Here is a 19,924-nt window from a genome sequence, read left to right on the forward strand (position 1 = left end):
CTTAAAAAAGTGTCTCAGTATTCTGAGTCATTCCCTTGTCGTCCTTTTCAACTCTGCTTCCTGTCCATTCATCAGAAATAGTACGTCTAAGCTTGCCTTTACTTCCTGAGCTGGTCTGGAGGGTAACTCTTTGTTTTACTGCTGTCTCAGGCAATCATGCGCCGCTGCAAAGTCCTGACGGTTGGATCGACCGGGCACACGCCGAGCACAGCAACTCCAGGAAGAGATGTGGTTTACTATTAATGGCACCAGGGAGCAAAGGTGAGTCACTTCCTGTTTCTAATTTAGCAAGAAAACCATTGTAAAAAATAATAAATAACTTCTTTTTTGTGCTTTGATCAGGCCAATCTGGTCCTTGACAGGTCCAAAACAAGGCAGCGATGGCAAAGAGAGATTACCTGGTGGAGGCGGCCAAGCAGATCCGTATGGCCCTGGACAGTGAGGTCAACGAAGACTACGAGGCAGCTTTTAGTTACTATAAGAACGGGGTGGACCTGCTGCTGAATGGAGTTCAGCGTAAGGGGACAAGAGTTTACTTTTATTTAAGGCTCTGTAATACTGAGTGGAGAGAGAAAGAGAGAGTGAAAACAGGAAGTCACAAGCCAAAGTTTAAATAGATTTACTTGCTGGCCAAGCATTTCCTCGCACAGTTTCCATAAGGGGCTGTGTGTTGTGTTTCCAATCCTTATTGCACACAGAGCCACATGTTTGGTAATTCATTCAGTTGAACTGTTTTACAGTGGATCCAAATAAGGATCGTCGGGAGGCAGTGAAAAGGAAGACCACTCAGTATCTGAAGCGAGCCGAGGAGATCTTCATAACACACCTGCAGGACAACCTCGGGAAGGGAAGCTCTCATTTGGGGGTGATCAACCTGCCTTTGCTGTTGTTCTCTCAATTTTAAGATCATTTGTTCTGGGTTGCTTCTTATATGAGATGAAACTGAGGTTCTCCTCCCTACGAGCCACTGATCGTCACATGTGACGTGCAGCATTGTGCTTTTGTTAATATCCCGTGTGGCTTTCATCACCAGGGTTACAGCAGCTTGAGATTCCGTCCAATCAGACACTTGAGCTCACCTGTGGAGGATCTTGAGATGTGTAAGGTGGTGGGAGTGACTGATAAGGTGAGACAGGCTTTTTTTTCTTCTACCGTCAGTGTGGCTTTGTTTATTGACACTCTTTGTTGCCTGAATATGTTTTTTATTTTCCACTCCTAAGGTCCTGATTGTCCAAAGTATGGTCAACAAGGAGACATTTGTTGTGAAGGTGAGTTTTCCTTTTGCTTCCACAGGTACGGCTCTATGATGAGGAAAATCAGATGTTTACTCCAGACTAAAAATGAGAGGGTATTTCCATATTATAATATATTCCAATAGAACTGACTTGACATACATCCACAGAGCGCTGAAATGGCTTGAGGGTGGCCATCTGGCAGCAGCCCTCCTTGTCTCCGAGTATCATCCAGCATTGATCGGCCTGAAAGCTCTCACCCTTTTAGTCGCTGCAAGTGCGCCTCAAATTTCAGGGACCAGAGGGTCAATAACAACAGACAGACACTAATCTCTAAAATGTCAATCCTGGCAGCAGGATTTTTTCATTATGTCCGATTTGATGCATAATCTTTTTGGGATAAGACCATTTTCAATCGAATGCTCTCATTTTGTGATCTGCAGAGTCTGGTGAAGTCGAGCTGGGAGAGCAGAGACCAGCCAACCATCATTCCTCAGGGGGTGCCGTATATGATGAAGCTGCTGCGATACTACGTCAGCGAGGACGCCGTGTATCTGCATCTTGAGCATGTCAAAGGTGACTCGCTAACAGCTACTCTATACTGAGGGCTGCTGGGATAGAGGCTTTGAGATGTTTAAATCTATACCAACGTGGAAATCCATCACCCCCCCCCCATTCTCATAGGTGGGAGGCTCTTCTCCAAGCTGCACAAGCTGAGGAACGACAAGGCCAAGGAACACCCGGAATGCTTCACCTCTGGCCAGCACACCACCAAGCTGAAGACCAGCTACACCTCACCCTCAATCAGCACAGACTACCAGCGCCACAGCAGAGGGAGCGCCGGAGTTGTTCCAGAGAAATTAACCGACGAGAGCCCGGATACGGACTTCCCCACTTCATGGCACGAGACTCAGCAGCGACTGGAGAGCTGCGGGACTCACTCCTACATCGAGGAGACAGGCTGTCTGCAGAACACGCGCTCCTCAGCATCCTTTTATACCAAGCTCGACAGGTTAACTCTGTATTCCGGCTCAACAAGGACACAGGACAACACTCACATCCATCCACCAGCTCCGAGTTTGTGTGTGCACCCCAGTAAAGCTCAGGAACGGCCTGCTCTTCCTCTCTCCTGCGCCCGTGTCAATATTGCTCTTGATGTCATCTCAGAACTCCATGCGAAGGAATCCGGAATGGGACTGACAGAATGCAGCTCGGAGTTCGAAGAGGCTTGGAAAGCTGCCGATCCAGCAAAAAACTGTGAGAAAGTAAACCCCTATGCAGTGGCTGAGAGCCTTACAGCACCTCAAACGCATCAGACCTCATTTGCAAAAACCAGATCACCAAATAGTGAAAATAATGGGTCGAATTCATCCCCTGCCATTTTACACCTTCCTCTCCATTGCCAAACCCAGATCCACGGCAGGGCATCGTGGGGCAACAGCAGCTGCCACGAAGCATCTGTTTTGAGTAGCAACTCTGCAGATATGGTTCCAGACCCCAAGCAGGATGGCAGCAGTCCCACCACAGAGGAAAGAAATGGAATGGTAGTCATCAAAAGCACAGATAGGGCAGTGTTGTGTGACAACACAGGTCGAGAAGGCTCCGGGCACTCTGCTGCTTCCACTGCTGGAAATCAAGAGGCCTTTCTAGGGGAGAGGTACAATGAGGAAACACCTCCCAGTGGGGCAAGAGATAGCATACAAGAGGCCTGTGAATTGACTCCGAGAGAGAAGGTGGAACCATTCGTAGGGGGGGCTCTGACCCACAGGAGTAAAAAGGATATGAATGCTTTTTCAAAATCAGAAGGACCTGAGGTTCAGGATGAAGACCAGATCATAGAGGTGGGTGGCTGGTGCCACCTGCCTCGGATGCCTCTCAAGCCCTCCCCGACAGACAAGGCCATGCAGACCTGCTGGGGGCTTCCCGAGGTGGAGGTGCGCATATGGGGGGCTCAGGTCCTGCTGGCCCTGGAGAGTCTGCATCAACAAGGCATCCTGTGTCGAGACCTCAACCCTAGAAATGTTCTGCTCACCAGCAACGGTGAGTTCGTGGATCACCTGGACACGATTGTATTTGTAAAACTGCAGTATTTTTCCTTTTCATCAAACCTCTTCGATGCTTTCACAGGAAAGGTGTGCCTGACATTTTTTGGCCAGTGGAGCGAGGTTCAGCCGGAGATCTGTTCCAAATCTATGGAGCAGATGTACTGCGCTCCAGGTAGAGATATGCGCCCAGTAATTATTCCTTGGTGTAATCTGCCACCTTGTGGCAAGACACAGGCAATTCTTAATAACTGCATGGGAACATGCGGAAATGTGCATGAGCCCATCTTGACTCGTCTCGTTGGGGCGTTGGCAGAGATTGGTGGGGTGACCAGGGCTACAGAGGCGTGTGATTGGTGGAGTCTCGGGGCCTTGCTGTTTGAGCTCCTGACAGGAATGGTAAGCCGCGTCTACTTTAGTCTGCGTATTTGACACATTTTATGTTTCTTCTCACAATGCCTGTCCACCGTGCCTCCAGCCCCTGTGGCAGCTCCATCCAGCAGGAATCCACTCCCACACCCAGTTGCTCATCCCCGACCACCTGAGCGCCGCAGCTGCGTCTCTCCTCACAGAGGTCAGGGTGAAGTCTGGACAAGGTTTCTGTTCCAAAATTGTAAATGACAATTCACAGTTTCTCCACTCCCTCCTCAGCTGCTTCAGTTTGACGCTGGCTATCGTCTGGGCTCTGGAGGTGGAGGTGTTTGTGATATCAAGTGTCATCCCTTCTTCAGCGCGGTCTCCTGGAAAGCTCTGAGCTGCTAGCCGGTGACCTTCTCGCCTCTGTACTGGAAGTTGTGTTGGACACAGAATGGCGTCCCTTTGTAGATAAAACCGATGCAGCGCCACATCAAAGATTCCTCTGCGTTTTGTGATTCGCCAAGAACAATTATGTAATAAAAAATTGAAACATGATCAAAACCAAAAGTGTGAAATGTGTTTCTTCCCGAATATGAAGTAAATGATTGTTTCTACATTTAGAATTTGGCATTAACATTCAGATCACATATTTTCGGTTTTTGGCCAAATATTGTGAAGAAACAAGATTTATAATTTATATTAAATAGCTACTTAGTAGCATATTACTCAATTTGATGTCTTTCAGTTTAACTGCAATTGATACATAGACTGTATGATTCAAAAGGACTTAAACTAATTCCTCAGATATAAAGTTTGGAAATATTAACCGCATTCAGCATGCCAAAAAAAGCTGCCCTTGGTTGGTTGACATCAGTTTCCATTGTGCATCACATCTCAAATAATATCCCAAAGACGTTAGGCTCTGACCTCTGGTTTTTACATTTGGCATTACTTTCTATACAAGGGTGTCATTTATTGAGGGTAGTGAGACAATGTTAACTGTATTTGTTACCAGGAAGTAGTCCTGCAGTTTAACAATTGTCTTTAGATTTACTGTTGACATTTGTTACAGAGTTGTACAACTCCAGCCATCTTTTCTCCAGGATTTGTCTTGTATATTTTAGACTTTAAATACAAAAGGAACGAACGAGAGAGGAGTTATGCATCTTTTATTCTTTAAAATTGTCATTTTACTTAAATAGTCTTTCATATACAGCATATTTCTTTTGTCAGACTTATGGTTATCTTCAATTGACATTTGATTACATCGTGCCAAGGTTTCCGATTTTTCCACCCAGTATGTGCTCTTTTCTTTTCTCTAAAATAATGAAAATGAACTTTGCAATTTAATAATGTTTATCATCCATGTTGCAGTTATATGCAAATGATTCCGTTGTATGCAGAAAGTAACATACGGCACACACCAGTTATGATTTTGTTTTCCCCCCCCTTGAGGCCAGCACAAGAGAAACGCCATTCCCAGACATTTCTGCATAAAGCATTTAATCGTTTATCCCTGCTAGCCTTAAAAATGTCCTGTTAACAACCCAACTGTTCCCCAAATTCCCATTTACAAAGTAACCAATACAGCAACACATCAAGGGTAATCGAATGAGTACGGCCACTGTTTGTGTAGGGTGCCTTATTTGGTTGGGCCCGGACCCTCACATGTCGAGGAGCAGCACCCTGGGGTCCTCCACCACGGACTTAATCTTACGCAGGAAGGTGACGGCCTCTCTTCCATCAATCAGACGATGGTCGTAGGTCAGGGCAACATACATCATGGGACGGATCTCCACCTAAGCAACAAAGGGAGCACTGACACCACATTCTGATACGCCGTGTTCTATTGCTGTCAAATAGACTCATTTTATCGGATATTAATCAAATACTGCAATCTTTACATTTCTCACATAAGAAAGTAAATCATTCTCCATATGTAACCATTCTCTAACTAAATGTGTCGCCTGCTGTGTATGCATGATGAAACAAACCTTGCCATCGACTGCCACAGGCCTGTCAAAGATGCCATGCATGCCTAAAATAGCCGACTGCGGTGGATTTATTATCGGAGTCCCGAACATGGATCCAAACACACCACCGTTGCTGATGGTGAACGTTCCTCCATCCATGTCTTCGACAGCCAGCTCGTTCTTTCTGGCCTGCAAACACAGCGGTGACAAATGTACATACAAAGAAAACTAAAGGCAAAAAAACACAAGACTTAAAATGTGTTGTGATTTTAAAGTTCACCTTTTCACCCAACAAATTGATGGCCTTCTCAATATCTGTGAAATTCATTCCCTCCACATTTCGGATGACAGGAACCACCAGGCCCTGAGAGAAAAATCACACCACAACAGTCTGCCATTAACACCAAGAGACAAGTGAGTTGTGAAGCTTAGGACATTCTAAAGCACCCGTCTTACCCTCGGCGTGGCCACGGCCACACTGATGTCGACGTAGTCTCTGTACACAATCTCTTTTGTTGTGTCATCAATTACTGAAAGGAAAAATAACCCATTAATATTGGACACAAGAAGGAGATGGAAAGAGATTGTACCACCCATCACTTCAGAAATAATTTCTCAAAAGGGACTTCCATTTTATTATGTGCCACGTTCTGAGAAATGAAAAGAAGGTGACACAGACCGTCGCTACGGTTCCTCTAAACAGGTCAGGATGGTCATGAAGGCAATGCATAAATTACTGTTGGTTTTGAGGTCGGGCGATAAACACACTGAAACCGCCTTCGCCAGACGCACTTACAATGACAAGCATGCAAAGACGCAGTCAATGGACACTGCAAAGCGAGGCCTTAAGCTAAACCCGTACCGCCATTGACAGCCGGTTGGTCTGCCAGGGCGTAGGCAGCAGCCTTCACAAATGCAGACATGAAGCCCAGCTTGACGCTGTGCTTTTTTAAGAAGGCATCTTTGTACATCTTCCTCATCTCTGTGATGTTGCTGCACAGAAATAGAAGAAAGGAGAAAAGGCAAATGGAAATCAGTAGGATTTAAAATCTTTTTTACACCGGTTTTTGAAGTCTCATTTATTAGAAGCCTTAATGAACTACAATGAAAATTGAAATTCAACACAATATTAAAATAAATCTGGATTGTTTTAATAATGCTGTTAAGAGAATAAAAGCGCGACTGATAAACATTTCACCATTGCTCATTTTTCTCTTGCATCTCTCTTTTTTAATTGTTTGTTTTCCTGTCTCTAACCCTGTTGAAGCTCTAGGGTTTCTCCACTAACATAATTAGCCCCTCCCAAGACACAGACTCTCCGAGAAAGGAGAGAAGAAGCGATAAAAATCTTCACTTTCTAGAGCCTGTAAATCTTGTTGGGCTGTCATAAAAGCCCATATCGGTTGAGGCAGCGCTTCCACTCAGAGCGCAGGTCTCTGTGGGCCCCTGCAGATGCTCCAGCCTCCTGCTCTGACGAGCTCCTTCGGCTCCAGATGAGGCCTAGCCTGGGAAGTCTTCCTCCAGACTGTCAATGTCAATTCAATTAGGATACATAGAAAACCCTGAATAGCCGAAAGCCGACACCACACATTTGCAGGGAAAAGAAATCCTCAAAGTGTCCTCTTCAGCGCAGGGGGGCAAGTGCAGACAATAACATTTCCTTGTAAATTAATAAAACCTGTTTTAACAATTCTTATCTTCGTTTTAGATGGCATTACGACCAAATATTTACATTCCAGTGTTTAAGAGGGTATTGGGTTTCTAAAAGCTCTTTGTACTGGGCCGATTCCAATCTATAACCATTTGTGCAAGTGTTGTTTAGCTTTTAACACAACATCCATTCAGGATATACACAGCATACTTTCACGAGAAGAACACACACGGACAGGGGTTTAAACATTTGAATAACTTAGCTCCCCCCCCACCACACTTAGTGAATTCTCTTTATATGCATTTACACAGCAAAGTCCACTTTAGACTTAAAATAACATTGTGGTCTTTATAATGTGGGCCAATTAATTTAGTATTTCCTACCTCATGTCAACCTCATTAAACGTAGTCAACATAGCGCAGGTGTTTTGGGCTTCCTTCAGTCTCTGGGCAATTCTCAACCTCATGCGATTCATCTTAACCTAAAACGCAGGGGACAATGTTTCCTCAGAATGATCAGAAGTCAGTTCCTACATCATTAGACCATTAAACAATTCAAGTTATACAACAAATTAGTATTTGATTTTTGCATGTTACCCTCGTCTCGGTCCTGGTTCCTTTAGCTCCACCCTCGGTTTGGGCTGCTGGTGCAGCAGTAGGTTTGATGGCTGACACTGAAAACAAATGATTGACTTTAGTTCATTTGGAACCGATGAAGGCCACTGGCTGCAGAAAATCACATGATCAATCATGGAAGCGAGAGGTCAAGACCGCAGATGTCAAGCCAAACACTTCTCACATGACACGGGCCGTCTGTCTCGTTACGACTAACCTGGTTTGCTGTCCATAGCATGTGCTGGCACAGGTGGCACAGGGGGCATAGTGGTGGGAATGGGGCCCACGGCTGAGGCGCGAGGAGGGGGAGTGGGAGGAGGAGCGGCAGAAGGTTGCGGGGGAGCCGCAGCAGGGGCCTCAGATTTTGGAGATTCTGAAGATTTGGGAGCGCCAGCTGAAGACACGAGTAAGCAAAGCTCTAACTTAAGAGAATTTTCTTCACGGTTATTTTTCAAACATCAACATTTTAAAACGCAACACCTCCTTTTCGAAGCTTGAATAGTGGCGTGCCGCCCTCGACCTTCTCGCCGTCGGGAACCAAAAGCTCCTCAATCACACCAGCGGCAGGGGAGGGAACCTGCACCGACGTCTAATAGACAGACGTAAAAGAAAGTCGCACGTTTAGCAGGGATCCGCAAAGTTAGGATATTTCCTGAAGCACACATCACACATTGCAGTTTGGAAATTTTAACTGAGATTTTACCTTATCGGTCTCAATTTCACAAACCACCTCATCCTCTGCGACAGTGTCCCCGACAGCTGCAGGGAGACGACGGTTTCAGTATTTAACTTAATTTGGTAACGGCTGAGGCAGATAAGCAGCTGTCAACGAGACGTCTGCGATCGTCTACTCTACTAGAAGACGGATGGATGGTAAAGTTTGGTCGTGATGTGGTTGGTATAGATGGTCCTCACTTATCGACGTATTCCTTTAACGATGACTCTGATAGTACGAGCTCTCGTAAATTTTAAAGTGGTAAAAAAAAATTTGACCACACAAAATGTTGACCAAGTTGTTGGTCCCACCTGTATTTGTAATAGTATTAAAACGTGTACCGGTACACAGCAATGAACTAATCAGGTTACCTTTGTCCCACCTCACGTCCCCCTCTGTGACAGATTCTGCAAATGCAGGGGTCTTAACTGTGACAACTTCACCTCCTGTAGGACATAAAAGATAGTAAATTCTAAAAATAAATCAACAGCACACATTGTGCTTGAAATTTGGATAGCTGGATAAATTGATGATACGCAGGCTCAAACATACTGTAGGCTACAGATGTCCTAAAGTATTGGATTTGGAAGAAGTTGGACCCGGGATTAGATTTACTAGGAAAAAATAAATAAAACAGACGAGTCAAAAACAATTCTCGACACAAATTAACCATGAGAGCAAGATTTAGATTTGATTTATATGCGCAAACCGGCACACGCCATATTATAAAACTTACACATTGTTGTTAAAGGTGACGGGGTGGCTGACTGACAGAGCTGTGAGAAAATGGACAAGAGAGACGAGGTAACTTGTGACTGAAGAAATACAAGACAAAAGCAAAGATTGGAATTCAAAATGTCCTGCTTGTACAGCCGGCACACGTACCTGCCGTGGCTCGACGAGCCAACACAGTACTTCCCTGTGAAGAAGTACAGACAATTACTTCACATATATGTCATGCCATGATTATTACTAATTAAAATTAAAGAGTGGTTATCATCGTTGTTCGGAACTTATGCCAACAAAAGCAAGATAAGTCAGTTCTGTCTGTCAAGTAGCGACAATGACCTTTGACATAAAGAAACTGCTTGACAGGGAGCTTGTGTAGCTTTATAAGTGAGCTGAACCCACAGATCCGTATATGATTTAGCTTGAGCCATTGATTGGAAAGCTGCATTGAATCTTGATCGAATCGTGCAAATCTTATTCACAGGTTGACAATGAGACCCAAAGTTTGGGACGCTACCAACTTTGCCATCTTGGCCAGCGTTTGATGACGCTGATAGAAAATAGACTAATCGGAAAAAAAACCCTAAACACTTAGATTAAGCAAGCCACAGTCACAATCTGACCTCAGTGTGACAGTAATAAGCGCATAGATATGGCCCCGTACATTTAGCTCAGTGTGGCTAACACTCTTGCTAGCTACATAAAGAGTATTGCAGGAGTTTGATTAAACAGTACGTGAACACAGACCACTTACAGGTCAAAGACGACACTAACCCCAAATAGAAGGGCCGGGACTTCCTTTTAATAAAGACTGTAACGTTAGCGAAGGCGTCTGAGGCAAAGTGTCACACTGCCCTTGGCTTGGCAATGTTACGGCCTATATGTGGCCTACAGCTAGCGGTGTAATGCTAATGCTCCTTCCCCAGCAGAAAGACGCTGTAAAACATAGCAAAAATACAGCGGGAAGTGCCGTCGCGCGAGGAAACTATAATATTTTATTTGTTAATTCCATACCTTGCGGATGGCAAAGAAGGAACGGCCAAAATTCCTGGTGAGACACCGGGAATGGGATAACATGGCGACTGTGTGACAGCAGCCCGGCGGCGGCAGGAAGTCTCCTGACAGGCTTTAAGAGCCACGAGCAAGAAGAGAGGAAGTAGTGTGGGATAAACCAAGTGATCCAAGAAGAGGGGGCAAGGGAGGAGTCCTCGGAACGGTCCACTCCAAGCCCCTCTATTGATGGAATAGAATAGAATAGAATAGAATAGAATATAACATAACAGAACAGAACAGAACAGAACAGAACAGAACAGAACATAACAGAATAGAATAGAATAGAATAGAATAGAATAGAATAGAATAGAATATAACAGAACAGAACATAATATAACATAATATAATAGAATAGAATAGAATAGAATAGAATATAACAGAACAGAACAGAACAGAACAGAACAGAACAGAACAGAACAGAATAAAATAGAATAGAATAGAATAGAATAGAATAGAATAGAATAGAATAGAATAGAACAGAACATAATATAATAGAATATAACATAACATAACATAACATAACATAACATAACAGAACATAATATAACATAATAGAATAGAATAGAATAGAACATAACATAACAGAATAGAATAGAATAGAATAGAATAGAACAGAATGTATTTATGTTTAGTACATTCAAAGACGCCATAGAGTACATTGGATTGTTTCAATCAAAGCTTTCCAGAGTGTGTACTCACCAATTCTTCATGTTTATGTGTGTATAGTTATTTATACTGCTTGTTTCCAATTGATGCATTGACTGCCAATTACTCTTAGGAGGGTAATTATGTATTATTTATACCCACATATCATTCTATTATATTTGTTCAATTATAGATTTTCCACAATTACAAATATAGATAACAAAATAATATAACTTACGTTTGTTTTTGTATAAGCTACTGTCTTTATTCATATGTTTTAATGGTTTCAATAGGAAAGCCCAGTGATCCGAGATTAAACATTAACAAAATAATTTATCACATCATTCCTGTTTTCCCCAGTTATAGATTAGAACAGAACACGTGAGGCACATTTTCAAATCAATCAGTCGCTTTAAATTGATTTCATTCACTTACGACGCGAAAGTTTGAATGTCCACCTTCCCACCACCACATGTAAATTATGTCTACCCACACTTCGCAAATACTTTCCTCCTGTTGGTATTATGAGTGAGTGACGTGGGGCCACGCTGCTTTAGTCGTGGCCACGCCCGGGCTCCCTTCCACGCATCGACTTTCATCCACTGCTCCTGTCAAACTCGCAGAGCGCGCAGGCCAACAGCGACGCACCACGTCTCGACGCAACAGGTGAGGTCCCGTCACCGCATGCTGGCATCTCAACGAGCCTCCGATCATTTCAGTCTAGTTTTATGACATTTACTCACGCATGCTTTTACTGAAAAGCCACGAACTCTAATTACATGTTTTGTGAGTTTTTAATTGAGTGTTTATTGATTAAATATTTCAAGTTTAACCTGCTTGATTTCAAGTGTAGTTTATTTTTCTGAGAAAACCGCACTGCACCTTTTCAAAAATATAAAATATATATGTATATATTATTTTTTATTTTCTAGCAGTGGTTGTAAGGTAATTCCTCAAACAGCTGACTCTTATTTTGCAGGACACTTAGTATGTAAATAGTAAAGGAAAATATTATCATTAAAGATGTCTTTAATTAACTATTCGACCACAAAATACAGTCATCTAAAACTTTGTTCTGGGATAAGTGAAACTTTTTGTTTGTATATAGTTCTGAAGCAGGTCTTGGTCTTTCTGATATAATGTTTATTGTTTATATTAAAATAAAGAAATACAAACACAATTCAGAATCAAAATTACAAAATTACAAATGTAAAACTATTCTTTCCATCCAATTCCTGCAATTTCAGCCCATCCTCTGAATATCTTTCAATAAATGCTCAAAGACAGGCTTAATAAGGTGATTGAACTTTTTAATTTTTAGTAAGGATCTTCTCTTGATCATCCCTCAAGATGAAAATGAGGAATTCATGGCATCTTCTCTTCCAAATAAAATATGCACAGAGCTATTTCTTGTGGATTTCTATTCCTTTCATAAGATGACATTTATATTTTATTAGTTTGTATATCTCCATTGTTCTTTTTATCCTTTTGTTAACCATTATTACAAACTCACTGATACAAAATATTTATGTCTGTTACTGCTTATTTGGGTATATACAGTATATATATTTTACCAAACTGAGGACCGATAAATAATTTACTGATTTAGAAATGACGTGTAATTTTTGACTTTAATATACAAAATAACAACATTAATCAATATCGTGTCTCTTGTGAATGCATGACAAATGTCACACACGTATGTCTTTTCTGCTTGAAATTAAAAATAAATAGTATGCAATTTAAAAAGTGACAACTCTACGAGGACTAATTAATAAAATACTGTGAATTGAATCTTGTTTTAAAGGTTTCGTTTTCATTATTAACTGTTTTCTATTTTCTGTCATTTTTGGATTCTTCTGCAAAGCCTGCAGCCGAAGACTCACCCAGCTTTTTTTTGAGCGAGGATGAACCTCAGTCATCCCGATCAGAGCATGCACAACTCCAGCGAAGGCTGTTTAGAAGAAGATAAGCCTGATGTCATGCTGCCTTGCTTTCGCAGAAACATGTATGATGAGCCTTTGGCTTCATACTCCAACCGATCCATCATCTCCCAACTCCTCCGCAAGACAATCCACAACAAGAGATCACTAGATGAAAGCCACTTTTATCTTTCCAGCTCGACTGCTGCAGACTCCGGCCAGGAGGACCAGAGCAGCGTGTCATCAAAGGATAGCACGGTGGAAGCTTCTTCTCCCAGTGCTCACATACCTGCAGGAACCAGTCCGGAGAGGGATCAGCCCATAAATGACAACCTGCAGGCTAAAAGAGCGAGAGTGGAGAACATTATCAGGGTGATGGCGGGCTCTCCCAACAACAGGCCGCATGACGACAGTGAGAGATCCGACACAGATGCCAGAGACGCAAGAGAGGCCAGAGAAGCATACAGGGAAAATAAGCGGAAGCAGAGGCTGCCTCAGCACCAGGAACACAGTGTCGGAGCGCCGGCAAATAGAAGATCTGCAAGCAGCAGCAGCGATTACTGCAGCACCAAGGATGAGGAGTGTCACAAGCTTAAAGAGCAGCTCCACAGCATGCAAAGGCTGCTGCGTCAACTCCAGGAGAAGTTCCTAAAGGTTTACAATCAGGAGGACCCGGAGCAGAACGACAGAGATGAGACAGACGGTGCTATCGAGCGCGACGCGCTGGAAGAAACCGGAGCATCGCACAATGTAAGAGACGAAGACGCTTCTGAGACGGGCAGCAGAGTGTCCGCAGAGCGTGCAGACAGGATGAACATAGCCGGTTACGCGGCACAACAAAGAGACAGTCAGAGTCTACAAGAAGCATTGAAGCAGGAGCTCTCCAGGGCTGTGAATGACTGTGTGGACCGGGTGTTCAAGACGGTGTTCTCCACAGAGTCGGACCTGTCCCCTCAGCAGCACATGTGCACGTCCCAAGAGATGCAGAGCGGCGTGGCTGCTGGCAGGAAGAGCCAACAGGCCAGTTCCACCCAGGAACAGCCCCAGCGTATCGAGGCCACAGTGAAACCTTGCTCTTTGGAGTATTATGAAAGCTCTGACGCTCAAAGCCCACAGGACCAGACGGAGGCACTGTCACTGGTGGTCCGCAAGCCGGCGGTGACCTCTCTGAGCTCTGTCCCCCCAATGGTGAAGAGGCCCTATCCCGTGCACCAAACACCATTTCAGTTCAATTACAACACCCCTCTGCATGACAGCCAGATCCTGGAGCACCTTCTTAAGTACGGGCCTCATTCCAACTTTAGGGGTCTCCCCTGTGTGCCCCCATCAATGGACAGGACCTCACCAGATTCAGTGGACCTCCCCTGGGACACCATTGCCATGAGGTCCAATGTGTCGTCCAGCCATCTTGGTCACCACCCTCGCGCCCTGCTGCCGGTGTCAGTCGACAACCTGTGCCTTCCTCACGTCAAGATGGAGTGTGGTGAACTGCAGAGCATGGCTGAACGAAACCCTTACATGTCTCTCAATATATCCTTTCACTTAAAAACAAATATTTCAAGTGTTTAAAAAAACAGAACATATTTATTCAGGTGAAATAACTTGAATAATGAGAAAAATATAGCTATGAGTCAGAAACCGATGTTACTATATATTTTATCATGAAATTAATTTCTAAAGCATCCACATTTTACCTGCACAAACTACGGAAGATTACAGATTTTATTTTTAAATCATACTATTCTGCTTTATTACCCATTACAGCAGTATATATATACATACATATATAAATCATCTCTTCTGTCTGAACAATGGGTGGTTGGTTGAGCGTCTAGTAACTAACTTCAAGGAGAATTTTTTTTTGTTTGATCTCACTAACCTCAGAGAAAATTATAGCATCTTCTTTAATCTGAGCAGAGTAATGACTTTAAGTTTTGAAAAAGATAAATAAAAAGGAATACAAGGCTTTGATAAGAATTGCCCTGAACAAAAGGCAATTTTTCAAAGGCAGAGAAAGCATGGGTTTCTGTTTCAGGAAACGTTGTTTTTTCAGACTTGAAAAGGTGCAGGATCTATTTCTCTACCATCAGAGTGATAGGGGTGCATCTGAAAGGTCACATCTGAGTGCTGGGGAAAATCAAAAGTGCCTTCCAACCATAACACTTGAGTTCTTGTCTTGAGCATTTTTTTTTTGTTGGATACCTTTGTCGGGAAGTAGACGACTGGAATTATAGTAAGATAACAGTACTTTTGTGTCATATAAACTGGAAATAATTTGTTTTCTATTCAAGAAAAATGGTTAATTGCATGGAAACTAAAATAATATATTTTTTTCTAATTTCCTGGATGCAGAAATCCATGATTGATATGGGAATAACAATTTTCTGCTTATTCTTTACCTGGTTTAACTGAAATAAATCAGATAAATCAGATAAAAAAATCAATCCTTTTTTTTTTTTTACAATTCAGGTAATCCTAAAAAATAATAATATAGAATTATTTGCTTCGGTTGATTCGCGTGTTACAAGGAATTAGAGAGGAATAATATGTGGTGCCTTTCAGGATTCTTTTTATCTTTCCGGTGCAAAGAGCTCTGAGTCTCTTTGAACAATGCCACATAAATCTTTCATCCCATCATCCTTATTTCAAAGATAGGCCTGCCTAATAAAATGCATGATGCCGTGACCTGATAAGGAAATATTTTGACCTGAGGCACGGTAGTGGTCTGCATAGGAAATTCTCCAGAGCGTCTTCAATGCCATAGGCAGGAAAACCCGAGAAGAAGGGAATTATATGCTTTTTCTCAATTTTCAAATATACCAGGGACCTCAATACAAAATTTGAAATCTAAAATATCAGAGATTTATGATCTTTTTGAAACATTTGAGCAAATTCTCTCAGGCTTTTTCCCACTGAAACTATATATGCCAACATGTGTCATCTTTAAATCAAGTCAGATCCTTTTTCAAAACATTTCAAAACAATCTGCCTTAACTGCCAGGCATGAAGTGCTTCGGTCTCTAATTAAAAATCCCTAATCTAATTCGTAATTCTGTTTTGCCAATAAGCACATGTTAGGGTCATTATTGACTCCCTGGTTAATGCCGAGCTGTTCTTTAGGGAAATTCAATTTAGATGAGGATTGAAGCAACACAATACTCCGGTCTGCTATCACTTTGCACGGGGTTGTGTTTCTGCGTGCTATATTTCATTGCCGTCTTTTCCGCCTTAACGTAAATCTGAACATCCAGGAGGGTCTCACCCCGAGCCATTTGAAGAAGGCCAAGCTGATGTTCTTCTACACCCGCTACCCCAGCTCCAACGTGCTGAAAACCTTCTTCCCTGATGTCAAGGTTTTTGTTTTCTTTTTCTACATTTAAAATCTAATTTTTCCCACCCTCACACAATATGCAGAATTGTTTGTCCTTTGTTTCACACCCCAGGATCGACTTGTCACTGTGTGCTTGGTGCAGAATAATTCAGCAGTGTGTCGGAGGAAAGAAACAAAAACGCAGAGGGCTTAAATAACAAAGCCACTGAGCTGCTAGTATGTCCTGGGGGCAGAGGGAGATACGGGGGGCATTCTCTCTTTAAAAAAGCCACTCCAGTCAGCAAATGGGATGACAAAAGACTCTGTCGGCAAGGCATAACTATTGAGTGTCAACAGCGAGTTGGTATTAGAGACTTGCGCGGCAGAAACCAAACACAACATCCTGTGTGTTTTGGCCTTGGTCTCGTGGCATGCCTCCACTTCTGTCTCGTTTTTTTGTCTTGTCTTTGTCACCTTATCGGCGTCCCGTTGTTAGCCCCCTCGCATTCATCCTATTAGCCCTTCCATTTAGTTGTTTTCTGTCGGAGCTGCATGTAGTTCCTGTTTATAATACAAGCTCCCTTCACTCTTGAGTTTCTCTCCCATCCCGGCTTGCCTTTCTTTTCCTCTGCCTCCACTGTCCTGGATCTCTAAGCCAGTGTGGGCCTCTGCCCCTCAGTCTGCTGTGACCCCGGGGGTCACGGTGGGAGGATGCTGTTGCTGTAGCCCCTGCAAACGTCTCCTCCTTACTTAGAATCCTGTGGTGGGAAGTGGCATGGGACAAAAGAACACCTAATCCTAGTGTCTGATTCCATCCTATCAGCGAGGCAATGAGAGGAAAGCTTCCTTCTGTCCTTATAGCTGCCGCTTTCTCACCCACCACACCAGAGAAGAAGCGTCTTTGATGCAGGCCCAGCCCTTAGGCTTTTTTCTTTCTTTCTGTCTTTCTGGATGAGGGGATAGAATAACATGACTAATGTCAAGACTGAGTTTAGAAATACAGAACCCTGACAGTGTTTTTTATTCCCCAACTCTTGACATTAGTGTGAATGGATCAGAACAATTAATTTCACACAAAATGATAGAGCTATTATTTTGCCCTATATGTGCTCGATTTCAGTCAGTTGCAGGTATGGATCAGTTTGGTCCCTTTAATCATGGGCTTAAAACATGTTTATTGTCTCCGCTTTCCCAGTTCAACCGATGCATCACCTCCCAGCTGATCAAGTGGTTCAGCAACTTCCGGGAGTTCTACTACATCCAGATGGAGAAGTTTGCCCGCCAGGCCATCGTGGACGGCATCAGTGACGTCAAGGACGTTACGGTTAGCAGAGACGCCGAGCTGTTCCGGGCACTGAACATGCACTACAATAAAGCCAATGACTTCCATGTAAGTGTCATCATCAGTCATTCATTCTCTTTGTGTTGTTGGCATCATTCAAATCATTCAGCTGATTTGTATTAATTTTTTTCCTGGTGAGATTTTGCATCTAAGTAGGACATCTTCTGATCTTCCTCACCTCCAGAAAGTGAATAAACACACTTCCCAAAATGCTAAACTGCCCCTTTAACGCCAACAGGTGTTGACAAATCCATCCCAGCCATTACTAAGCTGCTGAGGCATGTCCTCCTGTCAGCCCGTAGCGGCCGTGTAAGTGAGTGCTGACCTGTTTGTCCCACAACACCTGTGGCTTGGCCAGCCTGTGCAGCCATTATCTAAACTCCAGAGTGATGCTTTTATCAAACTGTGGGAAGAGGAAGCCACAAAATCCCACTAAAACAACTCAGGATTAGAGGACCATGTACGCCTGAGCGAGACCGAGATTGCTACTGATGCGGAATGCTGAGAAAGACGCTGTGGATGTTGAGGGAGAAGGCCGTTTGGTGGGAAAGAGACGAGACCGTTTTCTTTACCTTCCAACCAAGACATTCCTTTCCCAGGGATGCTTTTGTGTCAGGAGATGAGGGAAAAATAACTCATGCCAACAACTGTTGCGCTAACTGGTCAGTGGATGGGAAACCAGGGCTGTGGGCCAGTTTTCTCCCAGCACCCCTTCCATCGAGACTTTGTATGGATCCTGCTGTAGTTATGGGACACTCCAAGATTATTCCCATATTTTCCATTATGGTGAATCCATCATAAACATGTTACATTACGTTGTTTCCGTGTTCTCTTCTGGCTATGTTCCTGGTGGGATTTGTAATCAGGCTCTGAGCGTTCGGGCTGGAAACCCTAGGAGGAGAAGTCACCAGCAGTTAGTTTAGCTTCAAGAAAACATGACCAGCTAATCAAAGAGGCCTCTGAATGAAAGCTAATGATGACGGCATTGGATTCATTGCATGTGTGCAGAGAACAAAGGAATGAGCTCCCCTTTCATCACTCTGAGTGTTTGAAGAGTACAGGTCTTCATTGCATATGTTTTTGACTTTGAGAACACTGAAGACATATTTTAACATAGAACACATCATTTGTTTTTACCCCCCCCCCCCATTATTGTCATTATTGTCAGTATTATCCATCCATCCATCCATCCATTCTTTATTTCAAGTACAGTAAACTGACTTCCGTTATGAACTTCCGTGTTTTGCAGGTTCCAGACAGATTCCTGGAGGTAGCTGAAATCACCCTGCATGAATTTTATAATGCCATTTCTGCAGCCAAAGATTCAGACCCCTCTTGGAAAAAGGCCATATACAAGGTGATCTGCAAACTGGACAGTGACGTCCCAGATGAGTTCAAAACATCTTCCTATGTATAGGCCGCGGGGGGGGGGGGGGGGGGGAATTATCACTGAAGTTAGACAGTAAATGATTTTTTTTCCCCATTTTAGTGCATTTTAGTGAGGTGAGGATGAATCATGCTATGTGTTTTACTTTTATCAGGAAGCAGGTAAATATCCTTGCTCTTGTGCTTTACTCTATTAGTGTATACTTATATAATCGGCTCCATGCTTTCCCACAGTTTGTAGGTGTGTAATCAAAATTTAAAGTATAATCATGCTTTTGGATATTATTAAATATTAGTGCAGTCTGATTAATTTCAACTGCAAGATATTTTTTTTTCATTTGGCATACCGTAAGTATTCCTTTAATTCCTTTTCCTTTAATGGTTGTGCGTGTTGTGAAACTGTGCCACTGTTATATGTTGCATAGTGTTCTATAAAAATGTTGTAAAGTATTAGTTTGACAGAATATGCATGAGAAAATGCAAGCCACTGCTTTTTGTTATCATGTATAAAGGTCTTGTAAAGTGCAATCATTTTCAGACATATCAGTCACAAAAACATTGTACTGGATGATTATTGACATTAAAGATGCTGTAAGTTATGATTTGAAATGTGTATTGTAGGTTTCTTTGATGGTCATTTATCAATGGTCCCTTTTCATATACATTAACAGGTAAAGAAGCAAGTCTCGTCAGGGTAACTGTTTGGAAACGCGTCCTAATCCACATCCAGCAGCCAATGCTGTTCATATTCTTTACTGAAGTCAATGCAAGTGAATGTACTAAGGCCTGCATTTGCTGCATAGAGACAACTGCCATATCTTAGAAAAAAAAACACACACACACACACACACACAATGCATTCCCTCCAAATGACGAACCCCCGAGTTGACCTCATATCACAGTTGTGCCACCAAAGCAAAATTCCACAAAGCTGTGGATGCTTTCTTCCAGGC

At 43.0% G+C, this 19,924-nt stretch overlaps 3 protein-coding genes across 3 annotated transcripts; 2 read left to right on the forward strand and 1 right to left on the reverse strand.

Moving 5' to 3' along the window:
• The first annotated feature begins 380 nt into the window (after positions 1-380).
• rps6kl1 (ribosomal protein S6 kinase-like 1) lies at positions 381-4,036 on the forward strand. Its single transcript, XM_068752280.1, has 10 exons — positions 381-516; positions 741-865; positions 1,034-1,126; positions 1,221-1,268; positions 1,676-1,808; positions 1,917-3,272; positions 3,360-3,449; positions 3,591-3,673; positions 3,753-3,848; positions 3,926-4,036. Exons 1-10 carry the CDS (start codon positions 381-383, stop codon positions 4,034-4,036), a joined length of 2,271 nt encoding a protein of 756 aa, XP_068608381.1.
• A 750-nt stretch (positions 4,037-4,786) lies between these two features.
• On the reverse strand, positions 4,787-10,453 carry dlst (dihydrolipoamide S-succinyltransferase). The gene is made up of 15 exons (XM_068751771.1): positions 10,328-10,453; positions 9,470-9,503; positions 9,321-9,360; positions 9,137-9,198; positions 8,956-9,030; positions 8,573-8,628; positions 8,350-8,458; positions 8,087-8,263; positions 7,852-7,928; positions 7,639-7,736; positions 6,467-6,597; positions 6,061-6,134; positions 5,885-5,968; positions 5,626-5,793; positions 4,787-5,430 (listed from the first exon to the last, which is right to left on the reverse strand). Exons 1-15 carry the CDS (start codon positions 10,388-10,390, stop codon positions 5,296-5,298), a joined length of 1,383 nt encoding a protein of 460 aa, XP_068607872.1. The 5' UTR covers positions 10,391-10,453; the 3' UTR covers positions 4,787-5,295.
• Positions 10,454-12,862: 2,409 nt separating this feature from the next.
• On the forward strand, positions 12,863-19,002 carry prox2 (prospero homeobox 2). Its single transcript, XM_068752283.1, has 4 exons — positions 12,863-14,463; positions 16,179-16,286; positions 17,439-17,633; positions 18,835-19,002. The coding sequence occupies exons 1-4, from the start codon at positions 12,919-12,921 to the stop codon at positions 19,000-19,002; spliced, it is 2,016 nt and encodes a 671-aa protein (XP_068608384.1). The 5' UTR covers positions 12,863-12,918.
• Positions 19,003-19,924: the final 922 nt, after the last annotated feature.

The sequence above is a fragment of the Brachionichthys hirsutus genome, chromosome 18 (genome assembly GCF_040956055.1).
Source record: "Brachionichthys hirsutus isolate HB-005 chromosome 18, CSIRO-AGI_Bhir_v1, whole genome shotgun sequence".
NCBI classification, from domain to species: Eukaryota; Metazoa; Chordata; class Actinopteri; order Lophiiformes; family Brachionichthyidae; genus Brachionichthys; species Brachionichthys hirsutus.

Excerpts from the sequence above, each read along its gene's own strand:
- rps6kl1 (XM_068752280.1), top strand. The coding sequence starts at position 381 with ATGGCAAAGAGAGATTACCTGGTGGAGGCGGCCAAGCAGATCCGTATG. Across the intron at positions 1,809-1,916 it reads GCATCTTGAGCATGTCAAAG|GTGGGAGGCTCTTCTCCAAG; the intron begins GTGACTCGCTAA and ends CCATTCTCATAG. Across the intron at positions 3,450-3,590 it reads GCAGATGTACTGCGCTCCAG|AGATTGGTGGGGTGACCAGG; the intron begins GTAGAGATATGC and ends GGGCGTTGGCAG.
- dlst (XM_068751771.1), bottom strand. The coding sequence starts at position 10,390 with ATGTTATCCCATTCCCGGTGTCTCACCAGGAATTTTGGCCGTTCCTTC. Across the intron at positions 9,031-9,136 it reads TAGGACATCTGTAGCCTACA|GAGGTGAAGTTGTCACAGTT; the intron begins GTATGTTTGAGC and ends TATGTCCTACAG. Across the intron at positions 8,264-8,349 it reads ATTCAAGCTTCGAAAAGGAG|CTGGCGCTCCCAAATCTTCA; the intron begins GTGTTGCGTTTT and ends TCGTGTCTTCAG.
- prox2 (XM_068752283.1), top strand. The coding sequence starts at position 12,919 with ATGAACCTCAGTCATCCCGATCAGAGCATGCACAACTCCAGCGAAGGC. Across the intron at positions 14,464-16,178 it reads ACCCTTACATGTCTCTCAAT|ATCCAGGAGGGTCTCACCCC; the intron begins ATATCCTTTCAC and ends GTAAATCTGAAC. Across the intron at positions 17,634-18,834 it reads ATAAAGCCAATGACTTCCAT|GTTCCAGACAGATTCCTGGA; the intron begins GTAAGTGTCATC and ends CGTGTTTTGCAG.